The 18,163-nt window shown below is 31.2% G+C and overlaps 1 protein-coding gene across 1 annotated transcript; it reads right to left on the bottom strand.

Moving 5' to 3' along the window:
• Positions 1–4,993: 4,993 nt before the first annotated feature.
• On the bottom strand, positions 4,994–17,877 carry LOC104897989 (protein NRT1/ PTR FAMILY 2.12). The gene is made up of 4 exons (XM_010684976.4): positions 17,475–17,877; positions 11,899–12,116; positions 8,596–9,188; positions 4,994–6,091 (listed from the first exon to the last, which is right to left on the bottom strand). The coding sequence occupies exons 1-4, from the start codon at positions 17,653–17,655 to the stop codon at positions 5,221–5,223; spliced, it is 1,863 nt and encodes a 620-aa protein (XP_010683278.2). The 5' UTR covers positions 17,656–17,877; the 3' UTR covers positions 4,994–5,220.
• Between the last annotated feature and the right edge of the window lie 286 nt (positions 17,878–18,163).

Raw genomic sequence — 18,163 nt, 5'->3', positions numbered from 1 at the left:
ATCATCACATTCATATGGCACAACATCTCTATTTATATCGACATGGATTAGATAATACTCCATCTGTCCCAAATTAGTTTATGTTTCTTTTTGCACGATCTTCGATGCATATATTTTTGATATTAATATCTTTAGTTATGTATCAATGAAAATTATAAAAACTTGATATTATCAAACTACACATTACACGAACTTAATAAGATCCCATGATTGAGGGAGAGGTGGTAACTCAGTGGACTACCACCCCAATTTCCAGGGAATTGTCCAGGGTTTCAAATTTCAATCCTCATCCCAATAATATGTTGGGGCATTTTACTTATGGACTGTTTAGCCTTGTACTCAGCATATGAGTTGGCGTGCTTTACAAATTAGTAGCTGATCTTCGGACCAATTATCTTTCCTAATAATAATAAAAAGATCCCATATTATGTGTTTTTGTATATCAATTAATGAGAATATAGTTGGTCAAGAATTTTAGGGTCGCTATCAAATTCTACCTTAACAGTCCTCTTTTAAATTACAGAAGTATTTTTCTTTGAAATTTCTATCCACTAGTTTCAAGTGACACATCTTCCATAAAGGACACTTTCATGACTTCTAACGAAAATCTCTAAAATTGGCAAATCATGAGGGTTTAGGAACGAGGAGATGTTGCATGCCTTTTTAGTGAGTTTCTACTTGAGCAGACACTTTTCACGCCATTACGCACTGATCAATTAGCTCATGCAATTAGATGCTTATACGATAAAATCTGTAGTACACAATGTAACGATGGGTTCTCACAAAAAAAAATTGTAATGATGTGAGTTTTAGATCTTAATTAGTATTTTGGTTCGGGTGATATCACCCGGGTTAGTTACAAATAAACAAATATGTTATTATTTTTAAAATTTTATAATTTATTTTGCCACTTTTTGTATTTTTTGTCCATTAATAAATTGAAAAGTTTACGTCATGACATGATAAGTAAGAGCCTGTTCTCTTCGGCATAAAACAGCTGAACTGAACTGAACTTATCGGAGCTGAACTGAACTGAACTTATCAGAACCGAACCGAACCGAACTGAATTGATTTGAATTGAATTAAATTACATTGAAATAAATTGAATGTAATAAATATATAAATAATATTTTAAACAATAATAATATGAATATTAAATAATAATTATAATGATAAGTAATAATAATGAATAATAATAATAGTAGTATTTTGAATATTTTTAAATGATAGTTATAAATAAATAATATTAATAATCATAAATTATATAATAATAATAATTAATGATAATAATGATAATTAATAATAATTATTTTATATTTTTGTATTAATATATTAATACTTGACGATGATATATAATAACAATAATATCAAAGAAGTAAATTAATATTACTGTTTTAATAATTAGATTTAATAATATAAAAATTTTAGTAATAAAATAATGATTGGGTTGGACCGCGAAAATTACATCATAAACGTCTTGACGCGATTTGATTGGTTTATGGGCTAAAAAAAGTGGGTTTATTTGTGCTTTGACCTAAACCATGTTCCTCCTAATAATAATAGTAATAATAATTAGTAAAGTTATAATAAAAAAAAATATATAGAAACAACAATAATAATATACTTAATAGTAATGATATATATTTAAATAATAATAATAATAATAATAGTAATTAGTAAAATAGATTATACCAACATAATAATAATATTTAAAAAAATGGTTATAAAAGAATAGAGCTGAACTGAACTGATCTGAACTGAACTGATATGAACTGAACTGAACTTATTGGAGCTGAACTGAACTGAACTTATTGGAGCTGAACTGAACTGAACTTATTGGAGCTGAACTGAATTGAAAATAAGTTGGGGAGAACAAGCCCTAATTTTCTTTTGAAAGGTTTAAGTTTAAAATAATAGCTCAAAATGAATTGTGATAAGAAAACATGACATCAATAGTCTCTTGTTAGTTACGTAATAAACTAATAAGAGTGTTAGAGATGTATATACTTGTTTAAGTCTTTTTAGTCAAGTTTGTTTATTATAAGACTTTATCATATTTTATTTCAAACATTAGACAATAAAGTCATAGTGTGTTGATGATTATGCTCTTACTTTTAATTTCAAAGGTTACATGTTAGAGACCCTGCAATTACACAATTTTTTTTTTATTAAGGGGATACATGAACATAAAACATTTACATTTGAAGTTTGAGTAGAGTGCCACGTGATACATATACTTCCTTAGATACGGCTTTTAATATATTTGTATTGATAGATTGCATATAATTCTTCAAAAAAATTATTTGCAAAAATATCTACAGTAACAACTAACACTAGTTCTTCATGTTTTATTATTTGAAATTGAGGGTACAAAGACTTTATAATTACTACTTTATTTTTCTTGGTTGACAAAGCAACTAACATTATATTATAGAATTAAAGAGTGTCTTACCATCATCAAGATAAATATCATACAATAACTAGAGGGTAAGGGAAAGTCCTGGTTAAAACACTACTAATATCTGAGTGCCTACTGTTTTTGGCTAATACATCCGCCACATGGTTAAGTTTTCTACCACAATGTTCAATTTTGACTCCCAGAAGCTGTTTCTCAGATTTATTCATGTAAGAATTAGACTCATATATTTATCAATAGTCGCATCAATGGAACAAATGCAAATAACAACTCCCAAACAGTCATAAAAAATTATCATATTAGTATATTGGTTATTTATGACAATGCTTACACCTGTATGAATTGCAAAGATTTCGGCCAATAATAGCGAACCATTGTTGTTCAAACCCAAGGATACAATTCCCTTTGTAGTCTCAAATCACCCCCAACACCAACCACATCAACATGCATAACATTCATATGCTTCCGGATAGAAGGAAAAGAAACCATGGGGTCAAAGGGAGGAGAATTCAGGTTAGGGAGGAGGTTTAGGACATGGATTCGCTCCGAAGCAAGTCTTAAAGCTGAAGAAATAGTGCGATCTCTTTGGGAAAAGGGTAAAGTTCTCTAAACAACACTCGTTCCTACTTTTTCAAATCTCGTGACACAAATACAGGCCAGGGATAAATAATCTCTCCATTCAACGCCTCGAAAAACAGACCTATTTCTGGAAGAAGTTATATGATTCTTATGCATCACTAGTAGAATAATTGCTTATTACTGAAGTGGTATTGCTGCGGTTTTACCCATATGCAACAATATATCACATAAAAACAAAGATAAAATATAAAATAAAGATGATGCGATTTCGGCCTAAAACTGCAACAATATGGTATCAAAACATAATATTAAGAAACCCCACCACCCCATCCTTGGTCCCTTCCCACCACCCCTGCCCCTCCCCACCGCAACCCCTCCCCCAACCCCCACCCCTCGCGCAACACCTCCCCAACCCACACCCCTCGCGCAGCGCCTCCCTTTTTCCATGATTTTCTCAAGCTTTGTTTCATCATCACGAGCAATGTCAAGGTCCACAATACTGCAATTCTGTTGAACTGCTGCTACTAATAGCATGGCCCGGTTGGAGTCCCCAATTTACAAATCGATACAAATTCATGCTCTGAATCAAGAGAGTAGAAAAACTAGTGGCAAAGTCGTTATATCTGACCCTATATATGGCAAATGCATTCCATGTAAACTGAACTCGCTACCCACAAGTTTTTTTTTTTCTATACTACAGGTACCTGGTGAATTTTGGAAAACGCGAGGGTCCAGGTAAATATTAAGAAACCTCATCAGGGGTGCCTGGTGAAAAAACCGCGAAAAAAATCAACAATTAGATTAGTCCATAATCTATTGCATAGATTGATGTCGAATGATTATCATTAGAGTGTTTTTATTTTGTGGAATAATCTCGAACGATATTAGAATATATTTTGTTTTCTTATGACTCATTGACTGAGATGGAATCGCAATAAGCTCATGTGGTGTAGTATGCTCGAACAAGCAAGGTGCGTGCTGTGTGCACGAGAGGGCGAACATGAAGCACCAATTGTACAAATTGTGGCTATTCTTAACCTTGTAATGGTGGAAACAAATGTATTAAATTATAAGTCGGCCATCAACAAAAATGAAAAGAAGAATATAATGATAAAGTCTTGTGATACTAGCTAAAAAGGAGCTGTAACTTAATTATAAGTAAACGAAAACTGACAAGTAGCTGAAACTAATAGGTGTTGAAACTGCTAAAGTTGTTGATGATCTAACTTGTTTGGCAAATTTAATAGCATCGAAATAATAATTGTTATAAATTTTTTCAAAAGTGAGTCCTATAATATAGCCAAAAATCATTTTATCTTAAAAAATGGCCTAAACCCTAAACCTAAAACTCAACAAATCAAGAAAATAAACTAAAAACTGATAAATAAGAGAGGAAAAGGGATTTACCATGCATTAGAGGTGATCATGGGCCGGACCGCACCCAAAATAGGTCGGGCCAAACAAATCCCGCTATTTTGGGGGAGAAATGAGCGGGCTTTTCGGGCCAAAATCGGACAGAGCAAAAAACTAGACAAAAATCTTTTATTATTGGCTTGCCCAAAGTCCGGCCCAAACCAAAAAATCGGGTCGGGCCCGACCGCGGGTCAAAAATTGCGCCTAAAAATCGGGCCATGCTTGAGTTGATCAGCTCTATGATGCATGGAAAAAATCATCCATGTCAGTTCCTAACTGATGAAGAAGGGACAAAGGAGAAGAGGGGGCGGCTATAGAGAAATCTAGGTTTAGGGGAGATTACAAAGACAAGGTAATGATTGTCTCATGGTTCCTCATTCTATAAGAAGCTAGAAAAAAAAATATGATTATTTAATTTAATTAATAAGATTTATGATTTTTTTATTTAAATATCCTGCATATAGAGCCTCCACATAGTTTGAACCAGCTCTGTAATTGGATTGTGGACTAAATTATTGGAACATACTTGCTCTAAATATGGTAAAACTTTCATCATATACTCGATTGTAACGTGAGTATGAAAAGTGTTCCAAATGAGAATAAATATCATTAAATCATTAAATATATCATACACATGGTATTATACCAAGGTTTATAATGAATGAACTCTAAAATATAATGGATGAAATTATTACACAACTATATATAAAATGTAACTTTTTATTTATAAAGCATGCAATTAGCAAGACTCTCAAACTCACCTTATTACACAAAATATTTATACACCTTAGACAACTCTCCCTCTCTTTTTTTCAATGTTTAACTCGATTAAGATCTACAATAGCAATCTCTTTCACCTCTAAGTTAACGTTACTAAGTATTTTATATTTATATTTCCTAGCACAAATTATAAAATATATAAAATTTAGAACACCCATTATAGCAAGCAAGTAGTAAAAGAAATCTACCCTCCCTTGGTTAATATCATTAGTTAACCAATCAGGCTTACCATGTCGACTAGTATATTTATGTACCAAATTCACCACAGCACTGCTCAAGTAGCTAGCACCAGCTACAGTGATAAAGAACATAGAAGTAGCAATGCTTCTTAAATTCTCTGGAAATTGCTTGTTGTAAAACTCAATCTGCGCTATAAAATTGAACCCTTCAGCAAGCCCTAACATGACTAGTTGAGGGACTAACCATATGATGGATAGCCTTTGGTGGTGAATGTTTGCGGTGTTCCTTCTTTTTTGCTCGACTAAACCAGCTACAACCATCGAGATAATCGAAAACACGAGGCCGATTCCCATTCTTTGGAGGAGCGTAAAGCCATGTTCGTGTTTCGTGATCTTTCGAAGGGATGGAACGAGGAAACGGTCGTAGATTGGCACCCAAACTCCTATGGCAAGCATGGATATAATGCCAATTGAACCTGGTGGAATTTGGAACTTTGGCCCTATGTTTCGGTTCATTATCATGGCTTGTGAGACTGCGAAAGTTGATTGTTGTGCAGCTGCCGTGAAACAAATTATCCCAGATGCCCAAATAGGAAGTACTCGTATTACACATTTCACTTCTTCTACTTCTTGGATGCTACATAAACTCCATCTGCTTGCTGGTGTTGGTGTAGTATCTATGTTGAGCTCCCCCTCACGGATTATAGCTGCTTTGTTTAAGAAGCTGCCAGATGATAATCCATAAATTAGATATGTATATATATGCTATGTAACATTTACTAATTTTGCATTATTCGTTCTTTTTATGTATTGAAGTAGACGAGGATTCGAACATAAGTTCTAGATATATCTTAATTTGTACATGACTCAACATATTAAGGTTTAAAGTTGTGTCTCGGAGGAACATAATACAACAATCTAAAAAGATGGAGGGGGTACAGTTTACACGGTTTGGCAGCATTTTGAATTAGAAATATCGTACCTTAATTCACCCTTATGAAGTATGACTCTCCATAAACATATAATGTACACTTGAAAAACTTTTATACATATATACTACCTCTGTTTTTTTATTGTTACGCTTTCCTTTTTTTGTCGTTATTATTTAATTGTTACACTTTCACCTTTTTTTTATATAATAATCTATCATATCAACTTTTTACACTTTTCTATCTTACTACCTTTTTTTTTCTATTGCAATAATAATTAACATTTTAGGTAGTTTCATATCAATTGCAACAATTCCACTTTTAGACTTTAGTTGACAATATCTTCCTTACTTTATCTTACTAAAAAACACCATAAATTACTCACTTTCCTCATAAAGTTGCTTTTACTTTATTAAAAATTGATTTCTCTCTTACTCTAGTTAATTGAAGGGATCCCTTTATACTAAACTACTCACTTTTTCCATTTTTAAAAAAATCGTGTCCAAACACATTGTTGGAATAGAAAAAGATTGGAGGTAGTATATCCCACTACCTATTTTAATAATCCACCTGAAACCTTCCCACCTACCTAATTTTCCTCTCTCCTACAATATTGTAATATCTCGTTTAAATTTTTCAAAATAAAACATTATTTGGTTATACTTATTTCTTGCTTTTTTGCAAAATTTCCTTGATTTTCTCCCAAAATGAATTGTAACAAAAAAAAAGGAAAGAAGAGCGTACGAATTATTCATAATCAACTTTTGTTTTTCTACTTATTTTGTGGGCCTTAACTTCTCCTTTGTCCTCTAATAAACTTCTTATTTACTTATACACATTTTTTAAAGACGCATTTTTAATATATTCTTCTGTTTATTCATATTTTGCAGCAATAATAATATAATCCAAAAAGATGAAGATGTGATTCGGGTACTTTATATTAAAAACCCTAACTATAAGTTCGGTTTCTTACTTTCCCATCAAAAAAAGCTTGGTTTCTTATCTTGATACACCTATAACCTAAAAATCGATCGATCAGTTGATCTCTTTACCCTAGTAAGACTTTCTTAGGCCAATCTTGTTGTTGTGTTATCCACTACCGTAGTGAAAATTATGGAAAGTTAACAAAATAAATATATATATTGAGACGAAACTAATAAGATTTTTTTATATTAAATTTTATATTAGTGAAAGTTTATGATAAGGAAACTTTATAAAATTTGACATTCAAATGAACCAATGAGAATCTTATCATGGTTTGGAATACATATTTGTGACGGTGATGGTGAAAGCAAGGGTGCCTTTCAATTGAACTTTATGACACAACTTTCATTTTGGTCCAACTCAATTCAACTTTGAAATCTCCTGGACTTTTCCATCATAAATCATAGGAAAAGCTTATTGCTATGGACTCATGGAACAACTTTTTACTTTCTAGCACAATCATAATAAAAGCACTTTTCAGTCGAACTATATTTAGCCATTAACTTAAAGCTCTTAAAAGAAGTTCCCACGTACATAGGATAAGGTAGGTAATAGTGGATGTTAGTAATACTAGTTATTTTCTCAATATCAATAAAGAACTCATTTCCATTATAACCTTGATCAAAAGTAACAAAGTCACTACACTAAGTAATTTCCATTGATATAAACGTGGCACTATTAATTTCAATTAAATATAATTATAATTATATTTATTTTAAAAGTTAATGCTCCATCTCTACTCAAATCATTGTTGTATTTGACTTTTATGGTCAAACTTATAAATTTTTAACGGATATATCAAAATCTTTTGATTCACTTCTTGTTAGATTCACATCAAGACATAATTTCGATATGATATGTAATTATAAATAATAATAAAACTAGTTATTAGGCCTGGGTTATGCCTCGGGTAAGAAAAAAAATTTATTTATTAATATAATACTTTATGATAATAACACTAAATATAATTTAGCATTGTGGTTAAGACTTTAGTATATGTACTACTTGAGATCTCGGGATCAAACCCTATATTACGCAATTTCTATATTTTATTGTACATGGATTACATGAACTAGAATTCTCTAAAAAGAGCGTCACATGACAAAGTTTTTTGTTTATGCACGTCTTTTAATATATTTGTATAGATAGATGGTAAAATTAGTGTATGAGACATGATTTGAGGATCAACGAATGAAGTACTAATCTTTGATATGGTTTCACTTTTTACCTTTTAGTTTCAAAACGTTATAAAAACTATGTATATAAGGATGCATAAGTTGAATAAAGTATTATTTTTCAAAGACCTTAAAAGTACCTGAATTGATGAGTTAGAGGAAGTATTGACTCAAGAACTCCCGAAGGGGGTGGATCATGGAAAACACCCTTCTCGACGGCATGCGGAAGCTCAAGGTGACGCTTCTTATAGGCGGCGACGAGAACTCGAAAAATGCTAGAGAAGATGCTGCCTTGAGGCTTGACATACACAAACAATCTCATCCCAAAGAAAAAGAGAAGAATGGAGCAAAACATGAGCATTGTAGGAATTCCAAAACCCCAAACCCAACTCACTGAATCTTGTATATACACTACTACAGTAAGAGTCAACATTACCACAATTGTGAAAGTTGTATAATACCAATTGTAGTAGCTATTGATCCCTCTTCTACCTTCTTCAGTTGTGTGATCAAATTGGTCCATTCCAAATGGTATGCTACAAGGCCTAATTCCTGCTGTCCCTATGCAAAGTAGCCCAAGGCCTAACACTAGGAAGCCTAATTGAACACCGTTGGCCTTCAAGCATGAACTCATTTGTTGGACTCCCGATATTTGGTCATGGTGGTCATTGTATGGGCACCATGGTGGTGTTAGGCTAGGGATACTGGCTGTTAAAGTTAGTGCCAACATACCCTGTCAAAACAATCAAACTTTAAAATCTTTGATCAAATATTCTCATTTGTATATATAAAAAAACATATTCATGTGGGATCTTGTTAGATTCGTCTCAATGTGTAGTTTCATAATATCAACTTTTTATATAATACAAAATTGAAGATATAAAAGGTCAAAGTTACGTTTTGGAGACCGTGTAAAAAAAACAAGCATTGTATTATGGGACGGAGGAAGTACTATGTTATAAGTTAAATATTATGTATATAATTTATGTGTGCCTATCACACATAATATATCTTATTGAGGTGACAAAGAAGCACAAAACTAGTATAAATATAGATTAAGTATCATATGGATATTTCGGATATATCTTTCTCATATGGTTTGATCCTGATATAAAAAGAGACGTTAGTATCAATTTGTTTTGTAAACGAACAACCAATTCATGTCCATATATATTACTAGTAGTTTCACTAAATGATCAATTGTAATGTAACAAAAAATGACCCCTTATTAAAGATGAGACGACTCAAGGCGAGATCATCTCAGTTGAAAATTTGCCTATAAAAATAGTTAAATTATTACAAATAATCCCAACACCCGATTTCTTTGATTAGGTTCTTACGTTTGCCTTAAACACTCCACTCACGTCTTAATTCAGTTAGTTTTCCCTCCTTTCATATACAAACTAGCCTATTTTGCACGCGATGGTGCGTGAATTATTTTAGCGATTATTATCATTACTTGTTGGATGTTGGTATATTATTATTGCATTTCAAAGTTTAGGCAAAACTATAATTTTATGTCTTTTGTTTTGTAATTGATTTGAAAAATGCTTTAGTTATGTTAATTTGTTTTTCAATCATAAACTTTTTTACACATATTTTTATGAAAGTTTATTTTAGCTACTTTGAACTTTCTTCGATATACATCAATTAGGAAGGGATATGATTGAGGAAAATATCAAAATCTTAATAGGTAATCTTTTTTATTGAATGAAGGGTTAAAAAGTCTTTTCAAAAGGGAACATCACAGCTTCCCCTTAACTTATATAATAGAGATATGACGTGTGACGTCAGACCCTATTCGAAAACAAACTAGTAAAATGAATCACCTAAACAAACATATCTACCCGATGAGTTTAGATCCAGTAAAGTTAGTAAATAACTCTACCACGTAGAGTTTAACAAATCGTAGCCATTGATTTTAAAATCAATGGTTTATATATTCTTTCCCAAAACTCCCCCCTATTTTCCCCAAAAATCCTCCCCCTCCTTATCTCTTTCCATAAAATCTGAGTCGTTGATTTTAAAATATAAGGTTAGGATTCAACTCCACTATGTAAAGTTTTCATCAAACTCCACCGAATCCAAACCCCTAGCCGATAGTTCACGGATTTTCCGAAATAATAGCACCGTACCATACGGTTGTTTATCAACAAAAGCCAAACGCTCTTCACATAAGCCACAAGACCATGTGCTCCCTAGCAAGGACAAGCTTTCTTTACTTTAGATACAAACCATATACTACGTGTTTCAAAAAAGGTGATTATATTTTTGCGTATTACTCTTCATGCAGCTCCAACATTCGTCAAAATGAAGGTCTTGAGCTTACTAAGCTCGATTTCGCTTATTCTCAGTTCTCTCACCCATCAAACCAAATATATTTTGACATGTATAATGACATAGCCAAAATATGCAATGTAATGCTTCTTCCATCCCAAACTAGTACTTGTTACAATTTTTTACTAAATTATTTGCTACATATATTATTACAACAATTATTTTCCTAAATTAGGCCCACCTTACCCACCTACTTTGTTTCCTCCCTACTCTTTCATTTCTTTACATTGACTCTATTTGGAGAAGCGTTCTAGTTACATTAAATAATAAGGTAGTAATATATTTTAACTACTAAAATAATTAGTAGTGTTTCAGGATGAACTAAAATAAAATTTCAGGTGTTTAAAATGACTTAAATGATAAGTTAAAAATTTTTATCTTTTCAAAATCAATTGAGCTAATCAGCTACCTTATCAGTTTCGGCACCTTATCAGTTTCAGCTTTATCTTATTAGTTTCAGTTAACTTATAAGTTTCAGTTTATTTTCAGTTAGTATTACCAAACAGAACTATCAAGTAAAAGAAGACACGAAATCATTGGTTATACTATCTTCGTTCTTTTATTGCACATTTTGTCATTTAGTAAGCGATGTTTGTTTTAATATCGATATTTGACATGTCATTTACTTTCTTATGTGGTATGTAAATCTACCTAATTGGCTTTGTTTGGGGAAGCATTTTAGTCACCTTAAATGACAAGGTGCTAAAATATTTTAATCTATAGGTGCTAAAATGATTCGTAGAGTTAGAGAAGTACCCATAATACAATTTTAGGTGGTTAATATGGCTTAAATGATACGTTAAAACTTTTTACTTATTCAAAATCAGGTGGTTGTAATTTTGGAAAAATCTTCTTACAATTTTAATAACCAATTTTCCTAAAATTCGCCTCAAAAAAATTTTGCTAAAATAATTTATCAACTTAAGCAACTAATTTTGCCAAATAGTTAAGTTCATCAGCTACCTTATCCATTCCAACACCTTATCGGTTCCCGATTAATTTTATCAATTTCAGTTAACTTATCAATTTTAGTTCATTTTCGACTAGTATTGCAAAATAGAATCAATATCTTTATTAAAAAAAGACGAAAATGAGTCATATCTTACCAAAAAAGAAGCCAAAGAACCAAAGGCGATGGCCCAAAAGCGGCCAATGAAGGCATCAGAAAGAAAGGCACCAAGCAAAGGGGCAAAGTTAGAAACGCCCGAGAAGATGTTTATGACGTTAGTGGCAGTCACTTGGTCCATGTGATACTCACGTCTCAAATACACCATAAAATTGGCTAATACCCCAAACGTTGCTAGCCTTTCAAATGTTTCATTTCCTGCACCACCACAAACAATTTTACCCAACCCATTAGAAATTTTTTGGCACGTAACTATATATAACCCATACACTCACTTATTAAAGTGCTAAAGATTGATAACAAAAAAAGTGTTAAAGATTCATAGAAGGCAGCACATTGATTTCGACCCTTTTGTTTTATTTGACTTCCTTAAATCTAAGTCTTTGAGAATGTTTAGATTTTCAGATTTAGATAACTAAAAAGTTAGGAACAATTTATGGGATATTTAATTGTATTTAATATCTCTAAGCAACACCATATATCTCTATATATACACACAAACCATGATCAACCTCTAGGATGTGACTTGTACTAATGTCTATATGACTATATATATACATTGGTAGGTAGATCTAAAGGAAATCTGCACTTGTTTGCTCCTCTCAAAATTGAATGAACATAAATTAGGATAGGATCCAATTTAACGGAATTTTGAGTTGAAGTTACCTGAATCCAAAATAGAATTAGAATTAGAATTACGAGCATCACTCTTGCTTTTGCCCTGAATTATATAATTCTTTAACAAAAAGTATGTGTTTGTTACAATATGTAAATAAATGTATCAATATATTTTCAGGGAAAAATATAATCAAAATTAGACATTGATAAATGCATTATAATGGCTATATATGCCACCGTCGTCCAAAAGATTTATGTTATATATAAAATTTAGAGTCTTACAAAGCTAATTGAATCAGAATATATAACGCATAGTAGAACATTCAAATTTGCTAAGGATAATTCAATTAATCGCTATATATATCATTATCATAGAAATAAATATATGTGTGTGTGCGCGCGTGCGGGCGCGCATGTGTGTTAAAATATTTATTGTATAAAGTGTGGATCTCCTCCTTGAACCTGGATGATTATTAGCTATGAGTATATATGATTATTTGGCTAGATTGAACATCTATCTAACTGAGCATTGTACATGTGAAGCGTACAACTTTCCTATCTCTTACTAATATCTGTGTCTAAATAAGTGCAATAGTTTGACTTTCACATTTGTCAACGCACAACTTTGATCATTAATATCTCTAATTATGTATTTGTAAAATTTACAAAAAGTTGATACTATGAAAATATTAATCGAAACAAGTTCAACAATATTTTATATGTTCATTATTCTTATTATTGTAAAAAGTTACTGTCAAAATATTGTGTGTGAATAATTTAAAAGTCAAAGTATTGCATTTATAAAAAAAATAAAGGAAGTATATAACTAGCTAAAATTAAAGCATTTTCACTAGAAAAAAATTCTAGAAGAAAAGCTTGTGTCGTCCTATAGAGGATAAGTCTATCATTACTTTTAAGTTTGGGCTAAGTGATACTGAGACATCCATCATCTAAAAAATCTTTTAGGTACACTAACTAAAGTGACATCATGGTGCTCCAAAATTCTAGTAGCAGTTAAATTATGGAGGAATAATACACGATGAAAAATATAAATGGAAAAGGCAAATGGAAAAAGAGGTAAACCAATTAAAGGATTGGACTTATATTGTTCTTGTTCTTTCTAAAGCCTTATTTGACACTAGCATTTTAGATATTGGATAGTGATTGGACAAGATTAAATTACTAATGAAGAAACTATGAGGGTTTGGTACAATAAATGGTTATAATAGTGGATAGCAATTAGAGTAGATTATGGATCACGTTTGTAGAATTTCAATAAATAACGGTTGAGATTTATAGTTAGCGGTCTAGAGATTAAATACTATATGTGGCTTCGTCTCGTTTTGTCACTTAATATCCTCTAGTTTTTTTTTTTTGTTTTTTTTAGGTCTTGTTTTATTACCCTTTTGCACCAGAAAAAGCTCTTTATGTCTTTTTCCTTTTTCTATTTATTAATTACTTTGTTTTATGGCAATTTATTGTTCTTCCACTATAATAGTGAGAATGTGATTTAAATATATTTTTTTTAGGAAAATGTAACTAATATTTTACAATATTATATGTTCCAAATTCTACGAGCGTTTTCGCTAAAATAGGTAATGTAAATTTTTTTTGAGGGTTGAATATTATCTTAAAATTATATATTTATTCTAGTAGTTTAAAAGTCGTCTACTTTTTATGTGTAGTTCTTTGAAAAAATAAATCTTCAATTTCACTATTGAGCCAGCTAATGAAATTGTAGTCGTTCATTTCATAATGGATAAACATCATTTACTATTTATTATAATTTCAACAGCTACATACTTTTGCAAATATACCTATTTTAAACAACTAAATAAAACACTAATCACTACTAGATACTAGCAGAGAGCTAGCAGCTACCCCCAACATGGCAACAACTACAAGTTTTGCAACATGTTAAAGTTATTAAAAACGCTAGTTTTGCCAAACAGGCTCTAAGTTTCGGTTTTAGTTTCTTTTTTAAGTGGTTTTGGTTAGAGTCGATCTTTGTTTCATACTGGATTTTGGAAACTTTTGTCAAAAGGAAATCAAATTACAATTTATTAAAACATATTCTTGAACTTATAAAAATACGTTATGATAATTACTCGAACTAATCTGAGACGGTTAGACAGAAGAAAAAAAAACTAACAGTGTTCCTTTTGGTTCTGCTTAGTGGTAAGTCTGAGGTTGTTTCGTTGCTTCCCTCCTTTTTCTTTTAATCTACTTGTGTTTTTCTTTGCTTTTTCTATATTTAGTAATTAACATGTCTCATTTACTTTCTCATCTTTTTCATCCATGTGATTTACTTTTTAATAATAACCCATATTTCAATATTTCTCTTTCCACCAATTAGTTTAGTTCTCTATCTCATTTTTCAATTTCTCTATATACCTTTTCAATTTTTCTCTCACTTTAAGATTTTCTTGTTAATTCTTCCCCAAATTGAAGTGAATAAATTAAAAAGAAACAGAACTAGTATATATTCATGTTGGATTTTTTCTTTCTAAAGTCATTTAGGTGAATTGTTCTTTGGTAAGTTACACTTAGTTTTCATAACCTATTAACAAATCTTTTTTACTACTTATCGTTCTCTAAGGACAATCTAGTCAATAAGGTTGTGTTCTCATTTACTTGCAACACTTATCATTTTGGATTTTTCGATCAATTTACTTACAACATCCCCTCAAAATAAAAATTTACTTACAACTTTACTTTTGGGGATATTCTTTCTTTCTATCTCTCCTCATCATATGGATCATCTTTTTTTTTCTCACTCTTTCTCTCCTCATCTAAATTATTGTGCTTTTCTCCCATGTTGCAGGTAAATCAGAACGGAAAAAGTATTTTTTATTATTTAATCACTACATATGACCATTTTTAACTATGAGGATGTTTGACAATTAGAGTTTTGGAGAAAAAAGAGAGTTTTGGACCTTTTTAGAGTTTTGACTAGTCAACAACTCTAAAAGAGGTGTTTGGTAAATAGAGTTTTAGACAGAGTTTTAGAATGAGAACTTTCAAAATGAAAAAGCAGCTCCTAATAGGAGCTTTTTCTTTATATGATTAGGTAATAATATGTGCAATGACTTTTTTTTTATCTCTAATAATACTACTACACATTGTATTAAAATGTCTATAAATGTCATTTCACTCAAACAAATGGCAATAAGCTTTTAATCATCAGTTAATTGTTACCAAACACATTTATAAAAGAAAGTTGTCAAATCAACAGTCAAAACTACTTAACAAAAAATTATAACTTTAACAACAAACTTTAAACTCTAAACTCTATTTGCTCAACAAGACCTATGCGTTTTATGATGATTTATTTTATCGGACATTTCTATCATCTATATCTCGATGGAAAAGTTAACAAGGAAAAGAAACATAGGTTTATGAAAGCTGCTCATGATGTACGTTTCTCCTCTTCGGCATGCACCAGCAGAGTCTGCTATTACTTTTGTTTCCTATAAGATGTCTTGTCATAAAATTACAGGGAATCTCGTCTATGTACGAACTCAAATTCTTATTAGTGGTTAAAACTTTAATATATAAGTTTGAAGTCCTAAATTAAATCTTATATCATAAATTTTCTAATCTTTTTATTGTATGTGGTTTGCATAAAGTAAATACGTTAAAAAATAACACCACGTGGCATAGTTTCTTATTTAAGCGTACTTTTTATTAATATAGTACTATATTAGGAGTAGTATAGATTGCCCACCAATATCTTAGGGGTGATGCATTAACCGTAAGAGGGAATCAATTCCATCTATTCATCATTCTCTTGAATGCATCTTTATTATTACGTCCTTTTATTAATTATTTTCAGTCCAAGTATATCTTTAGTCGATACCTTGTTCTCAAGAAATGAAAACAACCTAAAGGGAAATTATTGTGGTACTCATATAGTCATATAAATCAGTTTATATAAAGATAGGAATGCATCTTACTGATCAGGTTTCACCAACCTATTTAAAATGTCTACCTAATATTAAATAAAACCTATTATAATTATTTGTTATAATCATCATGAGAAACACGACCAATCAATCAATAAATGAAAAAATTTGCCAAAAAGTTCAAGTGAAAAAAAAAAAAATTTAAACATTCTTTGCAAAAACAACCACAATTTTTTTTTTCAAGATAAAACTTATTCTACTTTTACAGTGTGGTTTTTAAGATGCGTAGAAGTTGTGATGCAGTTAATGAAATAGGGGTTTAAAAGAAGATAAAAAGGTCACCCCTGTGAAACAGAGGTTTAAAAGAAGATAAAAGGGTCACTCATGTATCTCAAAAACCACACCGAAAAATATATAGAATGGATCAAGAGATGCATAGTGTCTATATTAGGGACATAAATTGGTGGGAGTACAGGGCCCCAAGTGCAGCTAGTTGGGGATGGAGGAAAATCTGTAAAGCGAAGGAGATTATGAAGAGTGGGTACAGTGCAAATAACAGTGGTTAACTGATGGAAAACCATAGACAACAAAGGGGTTATGAGTGGCTTACTGATCATATACTTACGGTGAAAGAGATATTTACTTCCTCCGTTTCATAATAAGTACAATTGTACAAATGTAGGAAGAAGCAACAAGTGTGTTATGCAGCTTTGACAGCTAGTGTTTACTATGTGTGGCAGGCTAGAAATCACGCACTTTGAAATTAGGCTGTTCTTAAATATGTAAAAAAAAAAAAGTTTGTGGTTTTTTTTTCCGCAAAGGTTGCTTTAAAAGGTTTTTTTCGTCAAATTTTCCTAATAGATAAAAATGAAGATATATACAATAAAAACCTTGAAATTTAATTTTCCCTTTAAATGTGATAATTCTTTGGACATTCTAAAGTAATAAGACTATATAGTTATATCTAAATAATAAGAATTCAAAAAGAGATACTAAAATTTAAGAGAGACATATATATAGAGGAAAGAAAAACCTAGAATGAAAGGCATAGACTTCCATCCACCAGGCTTTATCTGGTTTGAGTTCACCATTACAAGCTGATGTTTCCCATCACCATTAGCTTCTCTTTCAGGCCTTAAAAATGAGGAAGAAGTTCTCCTTAAGCAACACCATGACAACCAAGAAGAATGTATTTGCTCTTTGTCGGTTTCCATAGCTCACTTTTTATTTGCTAGAAAGAAGAAAACATAAAAGCTTACAAGCTTAGCTAATAAATTCTATAGTAATAAATTTTATGGTAGAAACAGGCAGATGTTGTTGTTATTTAAAGGACACAAGCAAGCTTATCTAGGTGGTGGTATGAAGCTGACGAAAATGTTTAAGTGTGGAAGGGTGTTACTTGTAAATTGCAATTCTTGTGAACATAAAGATAGTGCAAATTTCTTAACTAGAGGCTGACCATAGTAGCATTTTCTTCATGAGCAAATACGTGGGCACGTCCATATATATATGAAAATGATGTGTGTACGTACCAAACAACTTTTATGAATGATTGTTTTTATTTCTTTTAAAAGAATTGTTACATGAATGAATTAACATTAAATAATGTGGTTGCCATAATAATATGTGGACCTCTTTCTTGGTCTGAGTAACAAACTAGTGAGACAAAATGGACCATGAATATCAATGCGTGAGTCACTTCGCCTATTTCACCATACATGA

The sequence above is a fragment of the Beta vulgaris genome, chromosome 6, assembly GCF_026745355.1.
Source record: "Beta vulgaris subsp. vulgaris cultivar EL10 chromosome 6, EL10.2, whole genome shotgun sequence".
Lineage (NCBI taxonomy): Eukaryota > Viridiplantae > Streptophyta > Magnoliopsida > Caryophyllales > Amaranthaceae > Beta > Beta vulgaris.
The sequence above is the reverse complement of the archived record's forward strand: the minus strand, read 5'-3'. Positions and strand labels throughout refer to the sequence as shown.

What these genes read in the sequence shown, in the direction of transcription:
- LOC104897989 (XM_010684976.4), bottom strand. Translation starts at nt 17,655, where the DNA reads ATGGAAACCGACAAAGAGCAAATACATTCTTCTTGGTTGTCATGGTGT. An exon ending in GTCTATGCCTTTCATTCTAG is followed by an intron (nt 12,117 to 17,474) that starts GTTTTTCTTTCC and finishes GTGGTGGTGCAG; the next exon opens with GAAATGAAACATTTGAAAGG. An exon ending in GTTCTTTGGCTTCTTTTTTG is followed by an intron (nt 9,189 to 11,898) that starts GTAAGATATGAC and finishes TTGTTTTGACAG; the next exon opens with GGTATGTTGGCACTAACTTT.